The 11,082-nt window shown below is 40.6% G+C and overlaps 1 protein-coding gene across 8 annotated transcripts in view; it reads left to right on the plus strand.

The window, feature by feature from the left end:
• ZNF268 (zinc finger protein 268) overlaps window positions 1–10,746 on the plus strand; it is a 29,154-nt gene extending 18,408 nt beyond the window's left edge. For all 8 annotated transcript variants that reach the window (XM_023648153.2, XM_070220514.1, XM_070220516.1 and 5 more), the window contains 2 exons: window positions 250–345; window positions 7,133–10,746. In XM_023648153.2, coding sequence (XP_023503921.2) covers window positions 250–345; window positions 7,133–9,609 — 2,573 coding nt within the window. In that variant the 3' untranslated portion in view covers window positions 9,610–10,746. The remainder of the gene's footprint in view (window positions 1–249; window positions 346–7,132) is intronic.
• The last annotated feature ends 336 nt before the right edge of the window (window positions 10,747–11,082 follow it).

The raw sequence follows: 11,082 nt of genomic DNA on the forward strand, positions 1-11,082 counted from the left end.
CCTGGTACACAGTTGCATATTTTTAGTTGTGGGTCCTTCTAGTTGTGGCATGTGGGATGCCGCCTCAGCATGGCCTGATGAGCGGTGCCATGTCTGCGCCCAGGATCCGAACCAGTGAAACCCTGGGCTGCCGAAACTGAGCACACGAACTTAACCACTCGGCCACGGGGCAGGCCTCTCTCCCATTCTTTAGAATCTCTGAATCTAGGCAGTTTTGGGTCAGGTTGTCTGTGATTTTTCCATTCACAGGGCATCAGCACACCAAACCTGATATCATCCTCAAGTTGGAACGAGGAGAAGAGCTGTGGATGATGCAGGCCCAAAGCCCAAGTCAGGGCCGTCCAGGTGAGGGACAGGACATTAGATCCTTTCCTCCTCGTTCAGAATTGGTGTGAGTTCTGATGTGATGTGCACCTCATGTTTGTACTTTTTATCTCATCATAACCGTTCTCTGTTAGTTGATCTCCTTCTCTTTGGCATTCTCAGTTTCCTCCTTACTTTCCCATGGTAATAGACTCATCTCAATATGCATTTCAGCATGCTTTTCCTCTTTACCTCATTTGATGTGACTTTCACACCTCTTCTACTTCCTATTTTTTTATTTGTATTTTTAAGTCCCTTACACTTGTACTCAACAACCGCACTCCCAAATTCCTTCCTTCTCCTTGAAACCCACTAGTAGATTCTACCCTTCCATGTTTCTGCATGCTAATCAGTTTAATGTCATTACTCTCCTTTCTCAGTGCATTCCTGCGTCACTTGGTAATACCAGTTATCCTGCCTGAAGCCTTCCTTCCTCCCCCGTATTCAAGTGACAACCTGTTGACCCCACTCGCCCTGCATGATGAAGTGATCATTCTCCTCATGCTTCACTGGCTTGTCTTGCTCTTCCCTCTGAATCAAAGGGATCTTTTTTATATTCTGCACTCTCCTTGTATATTGTAACTTTTAAGACTTCCGTTCTGAAGATTTAATCTCATTCTTTCTCTATTGATAATTCACAACCCCATCCTTCTTTTGTCTGCCCTTTGGGTACTGGGTTTGATTGCTCCACAGGGCATCTTCACTGCATGTGCCACTCCCTTGTCTCATTTTTAGAACCTGGAATTGTCTCTCCCACTGCTCCGTAGCCACATCATACCTTCTTCTCACTTTTCTGATTGTTCGTTTTGCTGTGCTTCTAGTTCTTTTTTCTGGTACTGGGGAGTCAGCCTAAATCTCCTTTATATGCAGTTCTCCTCACTAGTGTTGCTATGGTGTTAGTATTTTGGTCCTTTAAAAAGAAGTCTTTTAAGGCCCCTATCTTCTCCATTCCCACCCAAAACCAAGCCAATATTATCTCATTTCTTTTTTTTTTCTTTTTTTTTTCTGCTTTTTCTCCCCAAATCCCCCCAGTACATAGTTGTATATTTTAGTTGTGGGTCCTTCTAGTTGTGGCATGTGGGACGCCTCCTCAGCGTGGCCTGATGAGCAGTGCCTTGTCCACGCCCAGGATTTGAACCAGTGAAACCCTGGGCCACCAAAGCAGGGTGTGTTAACTTAACCACTTGGCCACAGGGCCGGCCCCTATCTCATTTCTTGATTGTTCTAGTCATTAGCCAAGTTTATTCATTTTTCTCTTTTTGTATTAGTTTATCTTGATATTAGTGTCAGGTATGTTTCCTTAAGCACCTGTTTATTTTATTTATTTATTTATTTATTTTAAGATTTTATTTTTTTTCTTTTCTCCCAAAGCCCCCTGGTACATAGTTGTATATATTCTTCCTTGTGGGTCCTTCTAGTTGTGGCATGTGGGATGCTGCCTCAGCATGGTTTGATGAGCAGTGCCATGTCCGCGCCCAGGATTCGAACCAACACTGGGCCGCCTGCAGTGAAGTGCGCAAACTTAACCACTTGGCCATGGGGCCAGCCCCAAGCACCTGTTTATTTTGTCACAAGCATGGAAAGATAAATCAAGTTAGTCTTTGTATCATTAAGATTCTTTCGGCTGTAAGTTTTTATTAATTCTGAATCTGCCTATTTAAGCGGAAGTGATTTAGTGCCGCATCTCACCAAAAGTCCTGAAGTGGAGCAGCTCTGGGGTTGACTGATTGGTTTAGTACATCACCAAAGGCCCATCTCTACCCTGCCATTCTAAGTACGTCAGCATTTTCCTCAGGGTACCGCCCCTCATGGTCATCAGATGGCAATGACAGTTCCAGCCGACACCTACTGATATGTCAGTGGCTGGTGGAATAAGAAAGACTGTCTCTTCCCACATGACTCTCTTTATCAGCAGTAAAACCTATCACAGGAGCCCCCAGCAGGCTTACTGTGTTCAGCTGGCTAGATTTCATCACATAACTCTGCCTGAGGAAGACTCTGCTAAGGGAAATGGGACCATCATTGTTGGCTCAAATAAATCGTGCTTCCTTCTCTTGGGATGAGGATGGGGGTAGGGATGGAGATGGGTCTCTTTTTTCCCTGTCTGAAGCACATCAACTTAAGGATGGGAGTGGGGAAAAGACAGGATTTTGCCAGCCAGGAAAAGAGCAGCAGAATTGTTGGGTAGGCAACACTGTCCACCTTCATCTGCCTCTTTGGGTAGGCAGCATCCAGTCACATCCTTCTTCCCATTCATGCGTCTTCAAAAATATTCCACTACTTCTGTTTTAATTCTCTCTTTTTTAAGGAAGATTAGCCCTGAGCTAACATCCGCTGCCAATCCTCCTCTTTTTGCTGAGGAAGGCTGGCCCTGAGCTAACATCCATGCCCATCTTCCTCTACTTTATATGTGGGACGCCTACCACAGCGTGGCCTGACAAGCAGTGTGTAGGTCTGCACCTAGGATCTGGGAAACCCTGGGCTGCTGAAGCAGAAAATGCAAACTTAACCGCTGCACCACCGGGCCAGCCCCTGTTTTAATTCTTGTACTGCATTAATGCAAGTCTAAGATCCTTGGTCCCACTCAGACCTGGTGGTAGTTCTTTATGGTCTGGTGATCTATAATTAAAGATAAGTTACCCACAAACAACCAGCCACACACATGCAGAGTGGCAGAGAGAAGTGCAGGGTAGGTACAGCAGGAATCCCCCTTCTGGGAGAGCAGTCGCAGTGAACACCATGTGGAAGTCATTGGTTTGCGGTGCACTGGGGTCCTGGTTGGGCAGTCTGTGCCAGGACTTCCTGCTGTGGCAGTGGCCCAGTGAGCCCCTGGTTCTTCTCTCTGAGTATAGTTTCATTTTTCATTGTCTTCTGTGGCTAAACTCACGATAGTCACTGGGGAGAATGCTTTTCCGTAGCTTCAGAATCGCAATTCTGTTGGTGCGAGTTGGCGTCCCAGGGATTGCTTTCAGACCACAGCCAGTAGTCGTATTTAATGTAGTCTTGAGTCATCTTTAAATGATTTTTAAACTTAATAATTTCTGTCTGGAACAACAAAAGACCCCAAATAGCCAAAGGATTCCTGAGAAAAAAGAGCAAAGCTGGAGGTATCACACTCCCCGATTTCAAATTATACTACAAAGCCATAGTAACCAAAACAGCATGGTACTGGCACAAAAACAGACACACAGATCAATAGAACAAAATTGAGAGCCCAGAAGTAAAGCCACACGTTTATGGACAGCTAATATTCGACAAGGGAACCAAGAGCATACGATGGAGAACGGAGAGTCTATTCAATAAATGGTGTTGGGAAAACTGGACAGCCACATGCAAAAGAATGAAAGTAGACCATTCCCTTACACCATGCACAAAAATCAACTCAAAATGGATTAAAGACTTGAATGTAAGACCGGAAACCATGAGACTTCTAGAAGAAAACGTAGGCAGTACGCTCTATGACATTGGTCTGAGCAGCATATTTTCAAGTCCCATGTCTGACCGGGCAAGGGAAACAAAAGAAAAAATGAACAAATGGGACTACATCAAACTAAAAAGCTTCTGCACAGCAAAGGAAACCATCAACAAAATGAAAAGACAACCTAACAATTGGGAGAAGATATTTGCAAACCACATATCAGATAAGGGGTTAATATCCAAAATATACAAAGAACTAATACAGCTCAACAACAAAAAAAGCAACAATCCAATTAGAAAATGGGCAAAAGATCTGAACAGAGATTTCTCCAAAGAAGATATACAGATGGCCAACAGGCATATGAAAAGATGCTCAACATCATTAGCTATGAGGGAAATGCAAATCAAAACTGCAATGAGGTATCTCCTCACTCCGGTCAGAATGGCTATAATTAACAAGACAGGAAACAACAAATGTTGGAGAGGGTATGGAGAGAAGGGAATCCTGTTCACTGCTGGTGGCAGTGCAAACTGGTGCAGCCACTATGGAAAGCAGTTTGGAGTAGCCTCAGAAAATTAAGGATAGATCTACCATATGATCCAGCTATTCCACTGCTGGGTATTTATCCAAAGAACTTGAAAACACAAAGGCATAAAGATACTTGCACCCCTATGTTCATTGCAGCATTATACACAATAGCCAAGATTTGGAAGCAACCTAGGTGCCCATCAAGGGACGAATGGATAAAGAAGATGTGGTATTTATACACGATGGACTACTACTCAGCCATAAGAAATGATGAAATCTGGCCATTTGTGACAACATGGATGGACCTTGAGGGTATTATGCTGAGTGAAATAAGTCAGAGGGAGAAAGTCAAATACCATCTGATCTCACTCATAAGTAGAAGATAAAAACGACAAAAAAAATCACATAGCATTGGAGATTGGACTGGTGGTTACCATTGGGGAAGGGGGAGGGGGAGGGCAAAAGGGGTGATTAGGGTCACATGTGAGGGGATGCACTATAATTAGTGTTCGGGTGGTGAACGTGATGTATACAGAATTTGAAATATGATGTACATCCGAAAAAAATAAAAATTAAAAACAAACAAATGAAAAATATAAAGGATTTCTGTCTTCTTGTCTCTGGCCTTGGTATTCTTTACTGATTTCTTTGAACTTTCCCTTGAGATACCAACCATAATCTTATTTTTTGCCATTATTGTTGCAAAGAGAATGCTCAACAGAAAACACAGTAGATTTCCTGGGAAATCAAATGAAGGAAGTCTGAGAGGTGGGAACCAAGGAAAACTAAGGATGGCAGAGTACAGTACCAGCAACAGAAACATCGGAAGGGTGAAGTATAGGAATTGATGGTAAGGACAGATTCAGTATCCGTGAACTCTGAAAGTCTACAGGGACAATGCTGATGGCCAAACACGTGAGCAAATCTGATTCTAGGGCAAAGATTAATTACTGACTGGCCTATTTTCTTCTTGATGGACACGTTTCTGACTTTAGGACCATATCATAGCCAGTAATACCCCCTCCCAAACCATTGTGGTAATCAGAAGTGCCCATATTTATTTCTCAGTGCATCCTGGGGAAGGTACTGACCAAGTTGGGAATTGACATTTGGGAAAATAAAATTTTGAGGTTGTGTACAAAATGAATAAGGTTGTGTACAGAATGTGTACAAAATGAATCAGATTTAGGAGGTAGGGAAACCTGGAATGAGGTATTGAGGCGCTCTGGTCTGCCATCTGCAAACTGGACTTGCTGCTGTGTTCTCTTAATACCCCTTTCTGTTCACTGCCTTGGTCAGCATGTTACTTTGGGACATCCTGATCAGCTCTACACATTCTCTCTTGAATCCAGCCTTCAAATGTTTGTCATTGTGCCTGAATACTTAGTCCTGCGTCGTCTTCGCTGTCTACTTTGTATCTTTGGCTTTAGGGGTTTTATTATGTTTAAACAGCCTTCTGTCCACCCTGCCCCCTCCTTGTTTTCCATTCTCCCCTAAGAAAACCACTTCCATCTCTTTTTAGCTCTTGCTTATGGCATTTACCTCCCTGTTTCTAAGTAAACAGCTTCTTCTACTGCACCTTGATTCCCCCACTCCCAATGATGATGACTCAGTATGGAAGGGTGGGAATTTAATTCTCTTTCACCCTCCTCCCTTCATACTCCCCAAGAAATACACACTGTCTCTTCCCATACCCCACCATCCTAATAAAGTTATTTCATACTTTTGGTTAAATCAGTCTTCAGTCTTTACATCTTTATGACTGTAATTTCCATTCATAAGTAAATCATGCAAGTATACACAGTTAATTTTTGTTCATAAATCATTTTTTTCTCTTGAGTTGTTTTATTTGCCTGCCCATTTTCTCTGTCCTTATCTTTAATGTATTTATCATCAATTTAACCCCAGACTCTTCTTCACATGTCTAAATATTCTTTTGGTACATTCAACCAAATGAGTTATGCTGTCAGTTTCATCTTCCATGCCTTTGACTTGCTCCAGCGTAACCTAGTTTTTCACAAGACCTGGTTATACAATCTTTATCCTGGAATTTAATTTCAGATTTTATTTTTTATACCTATTCTGTGTCATCTTTTTTCTTGGTTTGTTTTGTTGCAGCACTTCTTCCATTAGCTTCCTGTGAAGAGGTGCATGTGATATAAGTTTTGATACTTTTACTCCTGCATGCTCTGTTTTCTATTCTCTAGTCATACTAATGAGAGGTCAGATGCCATTTCTAAACTTTGATCCATTATATGAAACTTTGTGTTTTTGGTATTTCTGGAGGCTTTTACTGGGTGCTTCTTTTCCTCAGTGTTCTGAAACATTGTGATGATGTTTCTTGTGAGTTTGTTTTCCTCTGTTTGTCTTGGTATTCAATGGAACTTTATTCTCAAGGGGACTGTTAACTAAGTTTTTAGTTTTCTGCTCTTTCTTCTGATCTTAGCACAGTGTTTGGCACATAATAGTCATTCAACAATTATTTGTTGAATGAATTTAATGCTGCACTCCCCTCCAACCTCTTTATATTTTGTTCATTTTTCCTTGTACCTATTTTGCCTTCTTTACCCAATATATAAAAATTTTAAATTCAAAACCATCTGTATTCATTGTCAGTGTCCTATGCCTATCTTCATTTTTTTAGTTTTGCTTTGTTTTCCCCAGTATCCAGAAGTATGTACATTTACTCTTGAGATTTTATTTACTTCAGATCTTATATGTGAAAATAAATGAATAACTTCATGACATGGTATTTTTAAGGCAATTTTATGCTATTCCAGGATCATGTTGTTATTTATAACGTATGTTTATTTTCATTTCTAGGCAAAGTCTGGGAAATTGATGATCATATGAAAGGGCATCAAGAAAATGAAGGCAAGCTGGAAAGGATGGCAGAAGACTATGAATGTACTGCATTTGGAAAACTGTGTTTTGTTGGTACAAATTATGTTTCTTCAAGACAAAAGCTTCATAACTGTGGTACACATGGAAAGAGTTTGAAATATAATATAGATTTCAATGTTAATTATGTTGGAAAGACTCCTAATGAGTTTCATCCACGTAGGGAATCATTCCTCCGTTCTGAACATGAGCAAACTGTTATTGGAATAAAATACTGTGAAAGTAAAGAATCTAGGGAAACTGTCAACAGGAAGTCACCACTCATATGCCAACAGATATGTATGGGAGGAAAACCCTTCAAATGCAGTTACTGTCGGAAGGCTTTCAGCAGCAACTCATACCTTGTAGTGCATCAGCGAACTCACGTGGAGGAGAAACCCCACGAATGTAATGGACGTGGGGAAGACTGCAGCAGCAAGTCCTACCTCATGCTACATCAGAGATCTCATACAGGAGAGAAATGCCATGAGGGCAGTGAATGTGGGAAAACTTTTAGTTTCAATTCACAACTTGTTATACATCAGAGAATTCACACAGGTGAGAATCCCTATGAATGCTGTGAATGTGGAAAAGTCTTCAGCAGGAAGGACCAGCTTGTTTCACACCAGAGAACTCATTCAGGACAGAAACCCTATGTGTGTAGTGAATGTGGGAAAGCTTTTGGTTTGAAATCACAGCTCATTATACATCGAAGAATTCATACAGGAGAGAAACCCTATGAATGTGGTGAATGTCAGAAAGCCTTTAATACAAAGTCAAACCTTATGGTACATCAAAGAACCCACACAGGGGAGAAACCATATGGTTGTAGTGAGTGTGGGAAAGCCTTCACTTTCAAGTCACAGCTCACTGTACATCAGGGGGTTCACACAGGAGTAAAGCCCTATGGGTGCATTCAGTGTGGGAAAGCCTTCAGTCTGAAGTCCCAGCTTATTGTACATCAGAGAAGTCACACAGGAATGAAACCTTATGTATGCAGTGAATGTGGCAAAGCTTTCAGGAGCAAGTCCTACCTCATTATACATGTGAGGACTCATACAGGAGAGAAACTCCATGAATGCAGCGAATGTGGGAAAGCCTTCAGTTTCAATTCGCAACTCATTATACATCAGAGGATTCACACAGGAGAGAGCCCGTATGAATGCCATGAATGTGGGAAAGCTTTCAGTCGGAAATATCAGCTCATTTCACACCAGAGAACTCATGCAGGGGAGAAGCCCTATGAATGCAGTGACTGTGGAAAAACTTTTGGTTTGAAGTCACAGCTTATTATACATCAGAGAACTCATACAGGAGAGAAACCCTTTGAATGCAGTGAATGTAGCAAAGCCTTTAATACAAAGTCAAATCTTATTGTACATCAGAGAACACACACAGGAGAGAAACCTTATGGTTGTAGTGAGTGTGGGAAAGCCTTCACTTTCAAGTCACAGCTCACTGTACATCAGGGGGTTCACACAGGAGTAAAGCCCTATGGATGTAATCAGTGTGGGAAAGCCTTCAGTCTGAAGTCCCAGCTCATTGTACATCAGAGAAGTCACACAGGGGTGAAGCCGTATGGGTGCAGTGAATGTGGGAAAGCCTTCAGGAGCAAGTCCTATCTCCTTATACACATGAGAACTCATACAGGAGAGAAGCCACATGAATGCAATGAATGTGGGAAATCCTTCAGTTTCAATTCACAACTCATCGTACATCAGAGAATTCACACAGGAGAAAATCCGTATGACTGCAGTGAATGTGGGAAAGCCTTTAATAGGAAGGATCAGCTCATTTCACATCAGAGAACTCATGCAGGGGAAAAACCTTATGGGTGCAGTGACTGCGGGAAAGCCTTTAGTAGCAAGTCATACCTCATTATACACATGAGAACTCATTCAGGAGCGAAGCCATATGAATGTAACAAATGTGGGAAAGCCTTCATTTGGAAGTCTCTACTCATTGTACATGAACGAACTCATGCAGGGGAAAACCCTTATAAGTGCAGTCAATGTGAGAAATCCTTCAGTGGAAAATTACGGCTCATTGTACATCAGAGAATGCACACAAGAGAGAAACCGTATGAATGCAGTGAATGTGAAAAAGCCTTCATCAGGAAATCTCAGCTCATTGTACATCAGAGAACTCATTCAGGGGAGAAACCCTATGGATGTAATGAGTGTGGGAAAACCTTCTCTCAGAAATCAATTCTCAGTGCACATCAGAGGACTCATACAGGAGAGAAGCCTTGTAAATGCACTGAGTGTGGGAAAGCCTTTTGTTGGAAGTCACAGCTCATTATGCATCAGAGAACTCATGCAGATGAGAAACATATCGATGATTTAAATATAAGAAACTTTCTCTCAAAAGTCGATTCACAGGAAATACCAGCTAACTCCTATAGAAGAGAAGTTCTATAAATGGAATCATCTCTTACCCCAGAAAACTCACACTGAATGGAACTAACCTTATGAACGTATAGCATGTAGAAGAGCATCTGCAGAAAGCTGTATTTTATACATTAAAAAAAAATCAGTCAATGCACGCAGGAACCTTGTGAATTCAGCGTACCCTATGAAAATTTTCAGCACATCATACCGTTTTAGGTTTATAAGGTGAAGAACCATATGAATGAAATTAATGTTAGAAAGTCCTTTTTAAATATAAAACTCACAAAGAGGAAATTCCATAAAGCTAATGAATATAGAATACAGTCATTTGAAGTTCATAGTTCCTTAAACATTAGGATTTTAATGAGAAAATATAAGACCAATGAATGGCAGAATTATCAGAATTACAAACACTTGAGGTATCAGAAGCTCAAACTTTGGAGAAATGATGCTATAAGTTAGGGAAATTCTTCATCTAGAAATGACAAAGTTCTAGCAAAAAAAACATATGATCTTCAAATGTGTCAAATGGGATAAAGCCTCACTAGGAGGGTTCCCTTTGTTATTATTTTGATTAATTTGGAAAAATAATGTCCTTTACAAATTGTTTAAGGGTTGCAGATGTTCCAAACTTTTAGGAAAAGGTTGGAGAAAATATTCAACTAAAAATGATAGACATGTTATAATAGAATATAAAGATTTTTTTTAGCATGTAAGTGTAATAGTCATGTGTCACTTAAGGACAGGGACATGTTCTGAGGAATGCATTGTTAGACAATGTCGTGTGAACATCACAGAGTGTAGTTACACACAACTAGATGGTAGAGCCTACTATACACTAGGCTTTATGGTACTAATCTTATGGGACCACTGTCATATATGTGGTCCATCATTGACTGAAACATTGTTATGCAGTTCATGATGGTAATCAGGATAACAATAAGAAATACATCATAAGATCTTCAGGGATATTTAGATGTTATCCTCCTCTCTGTACTATATGAGTCTTGTATAGTTTGGCATTTTGCTTGTGAATGCCACATATGATAGGTTAGATAGTACGTAAGCATTTCCCAGGGATTTCTACTCTGCATAGCAGCATTCTTCTTAACAAATACAACTTGTTATTAGAATAATATGACTTATTAAAAATATATTTTGATAGTACAGACCTTTCTTATTATTTTGTACCCTTTTTTAAGGCCTGGCAGGTACCTCTTTAGTTATATATGTCAATATAGTGCACATTTCATGTGTTTGTGTAGCTGGAATCTTCTGCCCTCGCTGGTTAGAACATCCTGATATCCTTTAAGAGAAATAATCCTTCCCCATGTATGCAGTCAAGTAGACTGAGATACTGTGCACTAAATTGTTAATGGACTCTATGTACAGAAAAGCAAAATGAGCCTTTGTTCTCTGGTACCGTCTTGCTTCAATTATTAATTCATTCCTTGTACATAGATTACCCAGAATAGTCTTATGGTCATTTTTTCTTTTTTTTTT

The sequence above is a fragment of the Equus caballus genome, chromosome 8 (genome assembly GCF_041296265.1).
Source record: "Equus caballus isolate H_3958 breed thoroughbred chromosome 8, TB-T2T, whole genome shotgun sequence".
Taxonomy (NCBI): Eukaryota; Metazoa; Chordata; class Mammalia; order Perissodactyla; family Equidae; genus Equus; species Equus caballus.